Genomic DNA, 15,686 nt, shown 5'->3' with positions numbered 1-15,686 from the left:
AAATCTTCTGATGAGCAAGTCTGCCCCTTGGACCCAGCTTCTGCCCACTGCAGCCACAAGGGCTGCTGCATCCTGGGGTTGGGAGAGTCGGGGCCTGGAGAGCTGCGGGCTTCCTTGGCTGAGGGTGGAATTCAGAGTTAATGGCCTTGGAGGGTCGAGGGGCAGATACCGAAAGCCCACCTTCTGGCACTTAGTCTTGTGACCTCGGGGAGGTGGAGAAAGCCCTGGGAGATTTTCTGGGTTTGTTTGAGGACCCGAATCCCCAGGGCCTTCCAGTTGCTTCCCAAGGGCCTGTGCTCTCCTTCCCCACTGCCCTTCCCCCTGGATAGGACACAGGTGGGAGAGGGATTGGCCGACCTGGGAGGACAGCTGGGAAAGAGCTGCTTAGTGAAGATTCTGGAGAGCAGCTTTGCCTGCGTAGTTCCTTGGGAACTCCTTCTGCATTCTAACTTGGGGGTCCGCAACAGTAACAACAATGGTGGTGACAGCAGCCTTGGCTTACGGGCTTGCTATGTAACTGGCACTGGGCTGAATCGCCACTCTGAACCTGGGAAATAGCTCTATGGGGTAGGGCAATGGAGCCCATTTTATAGATGTGGAAACTGAGGCTGCAGGAGTGATATTTACTTGCCCACTGTCATTCCAGGGTTGGAATCCAGATCCATCTGCTTCTGAAGCCTCTTAACCCTGATGCTAGGTCGCTGGGAGGTGGGGTGTTTGATTTCTGGGGCTCCTTGCAGCTCAGTATTGCCTTGAAAGGCACCTTGGATTCGAGCATAAATGTTCCATTTGCATGTGCAAGTTCCCATCCCCAGGCCATCGCCAAGTGGACATAACCCTCGCTGCCTCCTCCAGGAAGCCAGCTCTAACAGCCCTCCTCTCTCTCCTTGCCACCTCCCTCCCGCTCATAGGTGTGGATTGACGCTGGGACTCAGATATTCTTCTCTTACGCCATCTGCCTGGGGGCTATGACCTCACTGGGGAGCTACAACAAGTACAAGTACAACTCGTACAGGCAAGTGTTGCGCCAGCGGGCCTGGTGGACTTTAGAAATGATGATGATGATGATATTTAAAGAAAAAGAGAAGTAGGGAGCGTGGCTTCCTTGTGTTGTGAATTAACTTGCTCCCTGACATATGTGTAACTTAGGGACTGTATGCTGCTGGGATGCCTGAACAGTGGTACCAGTTTTGTGTCTGGCTTCGCAATTTTTTCCATCCTGGGCTTCATGGCACAAGAGCAAGGGGTGGACATTGCTGATGTGGCTGAGTCAGGTACGGTGGTATCGGTGGCAGTGGTGGTGGGCACTGCCACCTAGTGTGTAAGCCAAGTACTGCAGGCATGAAGCCAGACCCCAGGGGGCTTTGAGGGGGGACGAGCCTGGTTTCTAAAATGGACCCCCCCGCCACCAAGATGTCCCCCAAATATCAAAGAGTACAAAAGCCAAATTTTAAACATTTTTATTGCAATTTGGCCCGAGGGGTGGCAAAAGCATGGGGGGTGGTTAAGTTGGGGAATTTTTAGCTACCTTAGTGTGGTCTTCCCCGCCCCCCGTCCTTCCCCAGCAAACTCCTGGTTTCCACAACAGAAACCACTTTCCTAACTCAGGCCCAAGTCAGCCACCAATCGGCATTCCATCACCACCTTCTCAGCCTTGGTTTCTGTATTTTGCACTTTGCTCCCAGCGCGTTCCCTCTAAGCAGACGCATTCATCCATTCCACCGATTTCTCGTGAATGAGTCCCCACTCTGTGTCAGGCACCACCGTAGGCACTGGGTGCAGTGTGTGGGGGGAGGGGGTGGATGAGGGGACGACCTACTGGGACGGTGGCAGATCCAACTGGGGGTGGGTTGTAAGCACAGTGTCACCCCTCGGGGTGTGGGCCCGGTTGACCAGGCACTCTTCCTCGGGCTACCTGGAGTCACAGGCATGGAGGATGCCAGTGTCTTAGAATCACGGACTCTGCACAGATGGGGACCTTAGGAATCTGGGATCCCAGAGTTCCAGCAAGGTGCTTCTGGAACCTGAGAATCATGGGGCCTTCAGTTGCTAGAATCTGCAGTCTCTCAGGTGCCTCGATTCTGGGACTTGGCCATGGCTGCTTGAGGTCCTGGGCCTGTAGCTTTAATTGCAGTGGCTGGGTTATGGGATTCCCTCAGGCTCCCAGGATCCTCAAAGTCCACCTTTCCGGCCTCTACACCCTTACCCGGCCCTGCACAGTTCACTTGGAGGGTGGTCGTCAGTTAGTTTTGTTATTTTACATGCTGAGCCCCCAGCTCCACCCCGTCCATGTCCTAAGTTCATACAACCTCCCTGGGGCTACCTGGAGGTGGCAAGGGTCCTGGGCTGAGGCTCCTTCCAAGCCAATGGGAGAGCATGAGGGTTATTAACTTCAGGGACCACCATAGACTAGGGTCAGACATAGCCAGAGGCCCTGCCATTCCACTGCCCTTGACCTCCTGTGCCATCTGTATTTGGAACATGAGGCAGTGTCCCAGTCCCTGAGTCCTAGAGCCCTAGCACTGGAGGGTCAGAAGGTGCCTCAGCATCGTGTGTCCAGATGTTCCCTTCTCAGATGAGGAGACCAGCAACCTGAGAGCAAGGGCTTTGCTTGGGATAGGTGGGGCTACAACAGGGCTTTCTGAACATCCTGTCCACTATTTCTCCACTTGTCACATGCTGGACAGGCCTCCTGACACAAGGGTGTCCCCCTCCTGCCACTCAGCCCACCCTGGACACATGCAACAACCTCTGGCCCTTCCAGTGTGAGAATTTGGCCCTTGTGACCTCCCAGAGCCCCTGGCCCCTCCTCACTGTCTTCTTTGCTTGGCAGAGATGTGCACTGCTCAGCCCCATCCTGAGACCCCTGACAACACTGCAAGACCCCCTTGGCAAATCCACATGTCACCCCCCCACACCTCTCCACTGTCCCTGCTTCCAAAGTGGACCCTCAGATGTACTGTTCCCTCCACCCAGCCCAAAGAGCCCCCAAAAGCAGGCCAGAGACTGAGGATGCAGAATGTAACTCCAGAAGTCCCCACGTCCCTTTGGGAGTTTGGCAGTTAGAGTGCTGAGGGGGAGCCAGGGATGATTTATACCTCCTCTGCAGATGGCTTGCTTTCAGCTGAAGGCTTGCAAACCAATTGCAATTGAGTGGGAATCTCCAGGAGTAGGGAGTGAATTTGGCAATGGGAGATACAGATAGGTACATACAATATATCTTCCTCCACGGACAACGAAGTATTTTCATAGACACACATATTGTCAATCTCAGTTGTTTTTTCCTCCCGTCCACTTCAAACACCTTGTCATTTATTCCCCATGGTGATGTCTGAACAGCCGGCACATCAAGGGTGATTATTTCTCTAATAAGCTTTTAACAAGCACCATATTGAGCAAAGTGCATTTGAACAAGATAATTATTTAGCCTAACGGAGTGCAAACAAGACGTGGCATGGCACATTGCTAGCGGAGAGGCATCCAGAGGTTCTCGGAGTGGCTGGATTATGTCTCCTGGACTTCTCTCTCTTGAGTTCCCCATGCACTTTTAGAGAAAGACGCTCAGACCCTCTCCCAGAGGCTCGCTTGAGAAAGGCAAAACTAAAATACAGAAACGAGCGAATTGAGAATCTTCACAACGTCCCTGGTGGGTTGGGGGTGGTAGGGGCCCATTTTGCATCTGTCTCGAAGCTGGCTGGACTCAATTCCTCATTGAGTGTGGACCAGTCAGGGCCAGCGCTGATGTTCTGTAGGAACCAGCGGGGCCCGTCTGGGTGGAAACGCTGCGGCTTTTGACTCCAACTTCAACTTCGGTTCAAAAGTCATCTCACCGGGTCCTGGAGGCCATATTTTTCTGAACCTGGCCCTGGTTCTTTTGGGCATGTTCTGAGCAGTTTTGGGCTTGGTAACCCCCACTCCTGGTGGGGGTCTCCAGCATCTCAGTGACCAACCACTCTGTTGTTGCTCGAGGATATATTTTGGTCAGGTTTTCTCTGGATTGTAGAAGGACGCACCCTTCCCTGCCACACTGGGGATGTTAACACCATATAATGTGGTTTCTGGTTCCAATTGATTGTAAAGTTGGGTTTTGCTTTTTGTTTTTCATTCTTGAGCCATTCGTCTGGTTTCTGATCCCTGCTGAACAGCTCCTGCTCTGGCCCTTTTTGTTTCCTGCTTCTTGACTTTTTTTTTTTTTTTTTAGTTGTAGATTTTGCTTTCTTTTGCTGCCCTCGCTTCTCAGACCCACAGGTCTCAGTTAACAACTAAATTCTTTCCGTTGGCATCTGCTTTCAGGCAGGCTGGAGACAAGAGGAGACATTTCTCTCTGTCTCCGGAATGTCTCCCATCAGAGACGTCCCCTGAGCTGACAGAGCTCCCAGCTCCCCAGCTCTCCCTCAGATTCTATCCAAGTCCCCTGTTTTGAAACCCAGAGCCCTTTTCTAGTGACATGGTATCTACCTCTAAGAATCAACACAGGAAGGCTCCTTGTGAGTCATTTATGGCCACCTGCCCCTCACTTTTCAGGTGGGGAAACTGAGGCCCTGAGAGGGTATGGGGTGATTCAAAAAGGAAATTGGAAGAGGATGACTTGGATGCAGGCCTCAGGGCTTCAGGCCTGGGACCTTGCCCCTGCACCCACGTTCCCTCAGCTTTGGGCCCTGGTTGGCCCAACCTTGACCTCGTGGGCTTGGCTCTGACCTTGCCAGGGAGAGCCCCGCAAATGCACCCCTGAAGAGACAGGCCTTCTATCGGGCATGGTTTTGTATTGGTTTTTCTTTCCACTTCTGTGGTGTTTTAGCCATTAAGTCAAAAATAGAAACCTTCCCTTTGCAAAGGAGACACGGCGGTCAGGTCACCACCACGCTCCCATGCCTCCTTCCAGCAAAGGCTGTCCACTTGATGGCTTTGCTTTGGGGTGGGAGGATCCTCCCTTTCCTTTGTCTCTGCAGACCAAGCCCCGGGCTCAGTCTGCGTCCTACCCCAAATAACCACGCCCCGACGGATGCTGGTTTGTGAGGAGGCCACGTGTGCTGCGTAGGAGACAGATGCTAAAACCGGGCCCCTCCTGAGCCCCAGCGTGTCCCACCCAAAAGCGAGACAGGCCTGGTCTCTTTCCCCAGGCCAGAGTTCAGACCTGGCTCCCTGCTGTATTTGGGTCTGAGTGTCTTTGTGTGAGCCCAGGGTTCCCAGTGGCTTGGTGGCTGATGTCTCCTCCCCTGTGCCCCTCCCCATTTTCTTTCCTTTCTAGGTCCTGGCCTGGCCTTCATTGCCTACCCAAAAGCTGTGACAATGATGCCGCTGCCCACGTTTTGGTCCATTCTTTTTTTTATTATGCTTCTCTTGCTTGGACTGGATAGCCAGGTGCGTATAAGGGATGGCCCTGGGGCGACTGCCCCTGTGGGGAACCTGACTCTGGGAAAGCCTCCTTATTCCACCTGGGAGGTGGTCAACCCCCTTCCCCCGTCCAATCAGACTTCCAGTGCTTCAGCTGTGAGGGTTCTTCCAGGACACCAGGAATAGAAAAAGCTCTGGGTCCCCAGAAAGTGCATTTGAACAAGATAATTATTTAGCCTAACGGAGTGCCAACAAGACGTGGCATGGCACATTGTCTGCTAGCAGAGGGGCATCCAGAGGTTCTCGGAGTGGGTGGGTTATGACAGGGACAACCAGGGTTTGTGGTTACAGACAAGCCACAAAGGACAAATTGGAGGTCATGACTCAATAAGTCATGATGTGCTCCAGTGGAGCGTCGGTGGGGCACAGGAGGACATGGCAGATGGGCGATTCAGAGAAGGGACCCACGTTTCTGTGTGAGCCGATCATTGTCTGGGCCATCGTAATCAGTTGCAAGTGCCCAGGAGAAGCCTACGCCACACTCAGGATTCTGTGTTCCCTGGAGCGTGCGAGGGGCCGGGCATTGGCTCCCTCCCATGCTTCATACACCGCACAGGCCGGGAGCCTCGCTCAAACCCACCCTGACCTCTGGCTGTCCTGGCTTCTGCCCTCCCAAGGCAGGACTCTTGTCTCCACTGAGGTTCTTTCCTGCACTTCTAAACCCCACATCCCACCCCTTCAGGGCTCGGGCCTCCACTAGAAGGTGACTCATGGCCAAGGAATGCCAGTGAGAGCCGATGAGTGGCTGCATCTGGCTGTAGAGTGGCCAGTGCCTAGTGCCGGGTAGTCAGCAGTGCTCGGAGGACGATTCACTTGCGCTCCTGAGCCCCTTTCCCTGGAAATAGGTGTATTTTTGACAGGGTCTTGTTGAAACAACAGTTCAGAGCACAGACATGACTCCAGGAGTAGGGACTTATGGCGTGTGGGACAGGCTGGTTGTGTGCCCAGGCCAGCATGAGTCCCTCAGGCAGCGCCACGCAGGTGAGAAGCAGGTAGGATGTAGACTGTGTAGCCTGGGTCTGGAGGTCTGAGTGCCTCTTGGGAAGCCTTTGAGCAAATGAGACCCCCTGAGAGGTTGGAGCCTGCAGCCAGGGCGGGAGAGCCCTTTGTCCCCCTCCCTGCGGGCCACAGTCTTCAGAGTCATTGTCCCAAGTGGGTCCCCAGAACCTGGTAGGGGAAAAGTCTCTGAAGGTCAAGCAGAGGAGGGTGAGTCCAGAGAGAGGAGGCGGCCAGCCAGCAAGGTCAAGAGCAGAGCAGGGGATTTGGCAGAGAAGGGGGCAGGATTAGCAGAGAAGACAGAACGAAAACATCAGGGAGACGGAAAACAAAATACTTCTGCAGTTGTTGATAGACTTGAGCTGAATAAACAAGCAGGAGGACTCCATTAATCATCCCTAGTTAATGAGTTTGGCCTTCAGAGGCCCCAAGCAAATGGCTTTTATAACTTCTTCCAGGGCTCTAAGTGAAAGAAAAAAACAAAAACAGGTTAATAAATGACAAGGCATGACATCTTCATGGGCCCAAAATAGGCCACTTGGGCTTTGGAAATGGCTCCCTGAGCAGATGGAGGTGGTCACTCATTAGATTTTCTCCCCAGGAAATGGGGCCTGGTGGAGGACACGCATCTCTCAGGGAGGCCCCGTGCCAGTGGCACACGGAGAGAATCTGGTGGGCTCTCACAGCCAATGCTCCTACTTTGCAGACGAGGAACTCAAGGCTCAGAGCAGTTAGATGACCTGCCAGGGACAAGGGTAGAAATTGAACCTAAGTCACTGGTCTCCCAGGCCCCATGTCCCAGGGAACCAGGATGGGAATCTGATGGCACAGGTGGGGCCTCCTCCTTTGCATCTATTTGCTTTGTGAACCTGGGGAAATGGGGAAAGTTTTGCAGATGCCAGCAGTGTGCCTCATCCACCGCCAGCACCATGACAGGATCAGAGCCCTCTGCCATAAGAGGTGTTCGCTGGGTGCCAGGCCTCATGGCAGGCTTCTATGTGCGTGTGTGTTTGGGGTGATACACACATTTACCATCTAAACCAGGTTTAAGTGCACAGCTCAGTGGCATTAGTACCTTCAAACATTGTGCAGCCATCGCCACCATCCATCTCCAGAACTTCTTCCTCTTCCCAAATGGAACCTCTGTCCCCATTCAACACTGACTCCTGACTCCCCAGTTTGCCCTCCTGCCAGCCCTGCACCTGGCTTTTTATACATGAACTCCTTAAGCTGCAGTGTTGCGATGCCTGGGTACTATTTTTACCCTTCTTACAGCTGAGGAAACTGAGACTTAGAGAGACCAAGAACTTAGCCAAGGCTCCACACAGCTAGTTAAGGGCTTGATGCCAGGTCCGCCTGTCCGCAGAAACCGTCTCTTACCTGCTAGTTTGTCCCAGTTGGCCTTCCCCCTTGAATTCCCCCAAAATAACTTCCTCCTTTTAGAAGTACAGAGATCTACAGCCAACAGGCAGAGGCCTCCCGCTGATGGGTGACGTGAGCCACCGCACCCAGCCGGGACATGGTTTTTTAACAAATTGTGAGAGGAGATGACAGTTGGAACCCACTCCTCCTGCACCCAAAGAGCTCGCCCAGCCCGCTGACATGGGTTAACAGTTATCTCCCACTTGCAGATTTACTCTAATAATTTCAGATCTTTCTCAACATCCCCGCTAAGTGGGCAAGATTCTCCCATTTCTTGGGAAATGGGAGAATTTCCCAAGAGAGGAAAGTGAGGCTCGGAGAAGCCAATCACACAGCTGTTAAGTGAGGGAGGGCCGAAGAGGCTGGTGGAGGAGGGCAGTGTTCTCCGGAAGCACCAGGAACTGAGAAATGGGGGTTTGTGCCGGTCTTGGCCCTGATTCACAGCGACACTGGACCTTTCTGTCTTTAATTTCCCTGTCTCAAAAAAGGAAAGAACCTTTGTTTTTAACTCCTTTTGAAGCTTAGTGTTTGAGCTGCAGGTTTGCTATAATTCAGTGGCAATTTATGTTCAAAACCCCTTCGGCAGACACATGAGTCAGAGGTCAAAAAAGCAGCCCCTTCTCTTGGATCCCTCTCGAGAGCCTCCTGCTCATCTTTTCCCTTATTCCTGGTGGCAGTCTCATCTCTCCAGCCCCTGTCAGCACATGAAAGGGATTTCTCCTCGTTTGTGTTCCTTCCCTGGATTTTCCTGCAATGCGTCCCAAAGGAGGAAGGGGTTAGATTTGCCTGGTAGGAATGCTGGGGAAACGTCCTTCCCAAAAGCATCGTTCAGATGAAAGAACATCTGGGTCCAGGTTGGATAAGCTCTTCGACTTTTGAAGGAATCAGATAGGCCTTGGAGGGTGTGTTGGTTGGCAGGGAAGTTTGGGTGTAGCCATCCAAATTTAAAGTGCTACTGTGTGCTCTTTAACCCCAAAGCTTCTCTTCTAAGACTGTGCTACATGCACAGATGCCTGCGCACAGGAGGAGAGGCAGAGCTGAGTCTGGAGACCATCAGCTGGGCATTAGATCAATGGTGATGCCTACCCACAGGGTGGAGTTTTATCAATTAAAAAATGAGGCAGCTTTCTGTGTAATGATGTGGAACAACCCCCAAGATAAATGGTTAGGCACAGAGATGGAAAGGTTTAGAAGGACTGAGAATTCCCCTGAAATGTTACCTACAGAGGGGCCTTTTCCAACCAGCTTCTTTTCCTTTGGGAGCCCAGGGATGGGTTCCTGGAGTCCCAGGCAGCAGGTGGTTACACAGCGTGTGTGCACACATGCAAAGTCCTCTCATGGGCTTGTGATCCCCAAAGGATTGAAAGCCACTGTGTGACTCTAACCTGAACTGCCTGCCATTCCACTGATGGGGAAACTGAGGCTCAGACTTCCCCTGACCTGCCAAGCAAGTTGGTGCTAAGGTCCACCCATTCATCACATTTGCCGAGCAGCCAATGTGTCTGGCATGGCTGGGCTTTCGAAGCCCAAAAGTGAGTGTGATACCACCCTTATCTTCCAAGAGGATGGAGATCAATGAGGGAGGTTGTCATGGCAACACATTCATGCCCCTGAATGTGCCAGGACAGAGGGTCAGCATTGGCTTCAGAGGCACAGTTGTTCTCAAGCTGAGCTTTGGAGGATGGGGAAAGGCATTCTGGCAGCAGGAACAGCCTAAGCGAAGATGCAGAGGTGTGGAATATTTGGCCAGCTGGGTGTGGACCACCGCATGTTGCATTGTCTGGCTCTGAGGAGTGGCAGGTGGGACTCCCCAGGCACAGCCAGGGAAGTCAGGCTCCCACACTTGGACTTGATCTCACAGGCCAGGTACAGACACAAGGATGGTCTCATCTACTCCTGCATTGTGTGCGCCTGGGCCCTTCCCTCCGAGCAGCAGGCAAGGGTGGCCTGAGCGTCGGCTGCTCACCAGCTCTCTCTCTTCCCCTCCTCAGTTTGTTGAAGTCGAAGGACAGATCACATCCTTGGTTGATCTTTACCCATCCTTCCTAAGGAAGGGTTATCGTCGGGAAATCTTCATCGCCTTCGTGTGTAGCATCAGCTACCTGCTGGGGCTGACGATGGTGACGGAGGTAGGTGGCTCTCTCACCTGTGTTTCGAGCTTGGTGCTCCAATGCCCTCCTCAAGGCCATAGTGGAGGCAGCAGCTGGGTGAGAGGGCCAGGCAGGGGCTTCATCTCCCAGCCCCACCCAATTCAGGGGTCCTGCTTGGACCAACACTGGGGGCAGTACGAGGGGGCTCACGAGCCCACAGCTGACCCAAACTACCCAATTATTTTGCCGGTTGCTGTGGCAATACTGTGGCCACCTGCTGCCCTCTGTCCTGGAAAGAGGATCTTCAGCTGAAATCCATTTCACAACAACTCTGTTCACCCCTGACTGTGTGCCCTTCTCAGGCCTGGGGGTGGGGTGGAGACATTCTCAAGGGTAAACACAGGCCTCCCAGGAAATACCACAGCGCCATGTAGAGGTGCGCCACCTTGCAGGTCACCTGCCACAAGGCCAAGTCCTGGTGGGTATGGGTTGATAGGGGGCACATACACTATTCAGAGGGTGGGCAGGGGCCAGAAGGAGGGGTGATTTCAGATGCAGACAAGGGAAGCAAAGAGCAGAAGGGAACAGGAACGTCTGACGTGTCTAGCAAGAGGCAAGCCAGATGAGATAAAGACTGTACTAAGAATGGAAGCCTAGCATCAAAGCCAGGGCACGCTCTCTGCTGCATGCCCCCCCCACCACTTCCCCTGTTCCCAAGGAATGGGTCCCATTTAACAATTCTCCGAAAACCTAATTCAGGGCTTCACTTTACCATTTTTCCTTTATCAGAAGTAAAAGTGTTTTTCTGGAGGTGTTTGTAAGAACCCCCACCCTAGAAAGTCAGATTGCAGGGCCACTCACTGAGCAGCTGGGTGACCCTGGAGTCTTCTCTGTCAGCTGCACTTGGTGTGAAGCACCTCCTTGGGAAGCAGGCTCCCATGGACCCATCATTTTGCTTTCGTTTATCTGTATGTGTGTTTTTAGTTACATTTGTCAAACATGAAGTTGAGCATCTTTTTGTATATTTATCTGGTTGTCAGAATCTTTGCCCATTTTTCTCTTGGGTTTTTTATCTTGTTGATATGCCAGAGCTGTTTGTATATGAAAGAAATTAGAGACTAGGTAGGAAATTGACCTTCTGTGGTTTTTTTCTTCACAGGGTGGCATGTATGTGTTTCAGCTCTTTGACTACTATGCAGCTAGCGGTGTATGCCTTTTGTGGGTTGCATTCTTTGAATGTTTTGTTATTGCCTGGATATATGGTGAGTACAGATTTTTTCATGTCCTTTCTCAAGGTTCTCCTTTGGGCTTCTCTACTTAAAAGCTTCAGAAGCAGAGAATACTAACGGGAATTCATTTGAGTTGAACAGTAGGCCCTCCCTACCTAGACTACACAAATAATCTCACTGTAGCCACTCTGAAGATCCTCCTGGTGCTAAAGGTGCGAGGTGTGACTGGATGTTTTCACAGATTCAGAATTTGGTTGTGCAGGACCTGGAATGTTCCCTTTTTGGGTTTGAGTTTGGGCTGTGCCCTAAGATTGCACACCTAGGGTTTGGGGTGTGCCTCAGATTGCCAGAAAAATCCAAGATGCAGAGTTACATTTGAATTTCATGTAAATGTCTGTTTCTGCCGCACTTGGATATCCATGGTGTGGAGATGCAGAGGCCTGGATCAGAACCCAGAGACCCCCCTCATGGCCCCTGAGCTGCTGCTGGCCTTGAATGCTGTGTCAGCAAATGTCCCCCTCTGTCTCTTGCAGGAGGTGATAACCTTTATGACGGTATTGAGGACATGATTGGCTATCGGCCCGGGCCCTGGATGAAGTACAGCTGGGCTGTGATCACTCCAGTTCTCTGTGTTGTGAGTTCCATTTCTGTGGCTCTGGCTGGTGGCCTCTTCTCCCTGGGGCTTGACATTTTCACCCGCTAAACCATCTTTCATGCAGTATCTGTTCAGCGTGGACTTGTAATAAACCCAGCTTCAGCCCTGCCTGGGAGAGGGGAGGAAGGCTGCTCCAGGGGGTTAGCTTGAGTTGAGTTTTGAAGGATAAGTAGGAATTTGTCAGGAGGAGAAAACAGGAAGGACATTTCTGGCAGAGGAGCCAGCCTGTGCAGGGCCAAGGCATCCTAAAAGAGGAGGGTATATCTGGAGCATGTTGAGAAATCCAGGGGATCCAGAATTGAAAGCACATTCTTTCCCCAAACCTTCCAGAGCTCATGAGCTCAGTTTGGGTCACTGGGGAAGTAGAGGGGCGTTTGGGATATCTAGTAGAGAGCTCATAGACATTGGAAATGGCGTGTTTCCGTGGAGAGATGGGGGTAGTAGCTTAGAGAGGGGAAGTCCTGGGTTCTCCCAAGGGTAGGGAAGCTTTGGACTCACCCAGGCCCAAGGGCATCGGTGTGCCACGTTGTTCTTCCCACAAGGATGCTCTCGCCCGCCATGTTGGAGTTGGCCTTGGCACTTGCCCGTGCAGTCTGCTTCATGGTCCCACTCCAAGGTGCCAGTGAATGAGAATTCCTCCATGGCAAAGCCATCAAGGTTTGCAATCAGTTGTGACCATTGGAGCTTATTGCCAGGGAGACAACATCCGTCCTGCCATTCACAGCTCCACTATGGGGAGCACAAATGGCCCAATATTCCTTGGATTTAGGAGACGGGTGCTGAGGACAAATAGGCCCTCCCCTCCATGACCTGCTGTCAGGCCAGACTAAGTCAATGTTGCTGTTAACTCATGGTATGACCTCAAGCAAGTCACTTCACTCTGTGGGCCTCAGTTTCCCCACTTGTAAAACCAGGAGACTGTGAAGGAGGACCCCGGGGGCAGCTGACGACCTTAGACTGTTACTGCTATTTAATATGCATGAAGCCTTTTCCTCTGAAGTACAGACTTTCTCCCACAAAAATAAGTAATGGTAAGAGCCAGTAACCACAACAATTGGCAAGTTTATCACTGGAGATGAGTTTAGTTGGCCCACCTGTGTTCTCACTCTGGTTTAATGTTTGCTTGTGGGCAGCTCTTCTCACCACTCTGACCCTCGGTTTCCTTATCTCTCTCCCTGAGGAGCTGGATACGTCAGAGATAGGCTGCATTCCCAGGTGGTGAGATGAGGTCACCCTCATGGAGAGGAATGGGAAACAGGCAGGCACTGGCTGCAAGCTCCTTCTGCTTGGGAGGGCCCAGGGCAGCATCTCTTGGGAGTCACTCACCTGAGCCACAGCCCTACACGTAGGGACGAGAACAACAGCAGGGCCAGATGTGCAGTAGGTACCCAGTAAAAGATGCCTGCAGGCTAGTGCTCTCCCTTGCCCCATCACCGACTCTGCTTTAGAAAGATGCATCTTCCTGTCAAATCCCAGTTACTAGGTGTTGAAGTGTTAGGCCATTTTCACACTGTGGACCAATCCAAGGCCACCTTGGGCCCTCCTCAGAGATGCTCTCATTCTGGCTAGAAGCAGAAGCCCCGGGAGCCCCCAGCCAGCCTTAGGTGCTCTTCTCACAGAGAATGGTGGGCTTTGCTCCCTTGAGAGGCACAGGGCTGACCCCACCCCACCATTCATGCATGCTGATGGCCACTAACCATTAGCATGGACCCAGGGCTGGGCTGTGGACACCGAACAGGGCAAGGCCCAGGTGCCCAGGACCCTGCTGCTGGTGGCTCAGAGATAGAGATGGAGGGTGGCAGTGGGGGAAGAAAGGCTTTCATCTATGCTGCTAGCACTTATGGTGCACTTGTTATATGTACCTGGAGCTGCACTGGGTGTTAAAGAAAAAGGACAAGACACACACGTGCCTACTCTCAGACTCACAGTCTGGCAGAACACGTGTGCCCAAGAGATGGTTACAATCTCTCGCTTTCTGGAAGGAGAGGTCTGGGTGGTGCCTGGGCAAGTAAGGCAGGCCCAGTGGAGCCAAGTTAGGATGAGAAGAAGATGAGGGGGAAAGAGGGCCAGGCAGAGGAAACAGCCCGTGCCAAGACCCAGAGATCAGTGGCAGAGGAGCTAGAAGGAATTCTTCAGGGTGGCTGGAGTGTGGACATGGAGGGAGAGCTGAGGCGGATGAGGGAGGAAGGGGTACAGCTTCTGCTGACACTCCCGGCCGCACTGAGGAGGTTGGGCTGCATCTGCTGGCACTGGGAGCCACAGAAGGGTTTTGAGCAGGGAAACGACTTACTCTGTTTCCACCGCGGGGTGGGGCGGGGGGAGATCCTTATGGCAGCAGAGAGGGGTGTGAGGCCTGAGCCAGTCCTTTCCCAAGGAGAGAGACCCTTCCCTCGGGTTGAGGCCAGTCCTGGTCCCAGAAGCTCCCCACCCCCCAATGCCCAGGACCCCTCTCCTGACTGCTCCCATCTCTCCGCAGGGATGTTTCATCTTCTCGCTCGTCAAGTACGTACCCCTGACCTACAACAAAACATACGTGTACCCCAACTGGGCCATTGGGCTGGGCTGGAGCCTAGCCCTTTCCTCCATGCTCTGTGTTCCCTTGGTCATCGTCATCCGCCTCTGCCAGACCGAGGGGCCGTTCCTTGTGGTAAGTGCTTGGGCCCAGGGCCAGGGGAGGTGGGAGGCGCGAGGCCAAAGGTGATTGTTGTCAGTTTGCTGCGTGATCTCAGGCAAGTCACCTGCCCTCTCTGAGCCATAGTTCCCTCACCCATCCAGTGGTTCAGCTTGTGGGCAGGAGAGTACATTGTGGGAAGACGGGAAGCAAGTACCGTTCACGTGGGAGAAGGCTTTATGGAGACATTGGAAGCTGGGCTGTGGGGTGGGGAGGAACTCGCCAGGTGGAGAATGTGAGAGGGAAGGTGTTCCTGGTATTGGCAGGGTGGGGGTGGGCAGTGAGGCTGGAGAGGGGACTGTAGCTTTGGATGCCAAGGTAAGAGCTGGGGCTTCATCCTGGGACCAGTGGGCCATGTTCCTGAAGCAGTGGGACAAAGCCAGGAGCCTAGGGAGGAAGCCTGAGCCCCACCCAGATGCCTTCTCTTATTGAGGAGCCAAATTTAGGATCATCCCAGCCCATGCTGGGGTCTTCTCCGGATCTGTGGCGGCAGCCAGACCTCTGCCTCTGTGCCTGCCGGGGCCTCCCCTGGCCCCACCTACCTTCAGCCTCCTCTCAGAAATTCCTCCAACAGCCCTGGAGATCCCAGGCCCTGGCAAAGGCCCGACTCTTTCCAAGAAATTCTTTTCTCAGAATCTCCCTTAACCTTTTGAGCTTGGACTGGCTCCAAGAGTGCACTGTTTTGTTCTGGGCTGTTTTTATTGTTATTCTCTTTTAAAAATCTGGAGCCAGGATGTCCTGGGGCCCTGGCTCCCTGCTGGGCTGGGTCCTGTTTCCTCCTGGGCAGGGGAATGGCCTGGAGGTGGTGCTGGTGGCAGGGGAGGGAGGGGAGACTGAGGAAGCTAGCAGGGCAGGAAGAAATCCTTGAAACTGGGGAGGCCCCTGGGGTTATCGTGGAGCTTTTGACCCATTCTGTTTTTTCAGAGGACAGAGGGCAGGACCCCAACCAGTCTTTAGCCAGAACGCTGAATGGCCCTATGAGCTGTTAACAGACTGAAATATTGGGCCTGGGGACAGACAGGGAACAGTGACTGTCCCGAGCCCTCCAGGTGACTGCTCAGTACTCCAGGCCAACCCAGCCAGAATTTCCACAATGTCCTTACTGTCCAGAAGCCAAAGGGTTCATTAGGGCACAGCAAGGGGTCTCTAAAGGTTCTGATTGGTCTCTGCTCTGATTGGTGAGTGCCCACAGCAATTACATACCATTGGTTCAGGGGGACACCCAACAG

General features: G+C 53.0%; 1 protein-coding gene across 1 annotated transcript in view; it reads left to right on the top strand.

Moving 5' to 3' along the window:
• Positions 1-15,686, top strand: part of SLC6A6 (solute carrier family 6 member 6) — an 87,120-nt gene that overhangs the window by 65,389 nt on the left and 6,045 nt on the right. Inside the window, exons 8-14 of the mRNA XM_003265019.3 lie at positions 912-1,015; positions 1,150-1,274; positions 5,249-5,361; positions 9,804-9,941; positions 11,062-11,164; positions 11,665-11,765; positions 14,263-14,433. Coding sequence (XP_003265067.2) covers positions 912-1,015; positions 1,150-1,274; positions 5,249-5,361; positions 9,804-9,941; positions 11,062-11,164; positions 11,665-11,765; positions 14,263-14,433 — 855 coding nt within the window. The remainder of the gene's footprint in view (positions 1-911; positions 1,016-1,149; positions 1,275-5,248; positions 5,362-9,803; positions 9,942-11,061; positions 11,165-11,664; positions 11,766-14,262; positions 14,434-15,686) is intronic.

Source organism: Nomascus leucogenys, chromosome 21 (assembly GCF_006542625.1).
Source record: "Nomascus leucogenys isolate Asia chromosome 21, Asia_NLE_v1, whole genome shotgun sequence".
Taxonomy (NCBI): Eukaryota; Metazoa; Chordata; class Mammalia; order Primates; family Hylobatidae; genus Nomascus; species Nomascus leucogenys.
The sequence above is the reverse complement of the archived record's forward strand: the minus strand, read 5'-3'. Positions and strand labels throughout refer to the sequence as shown.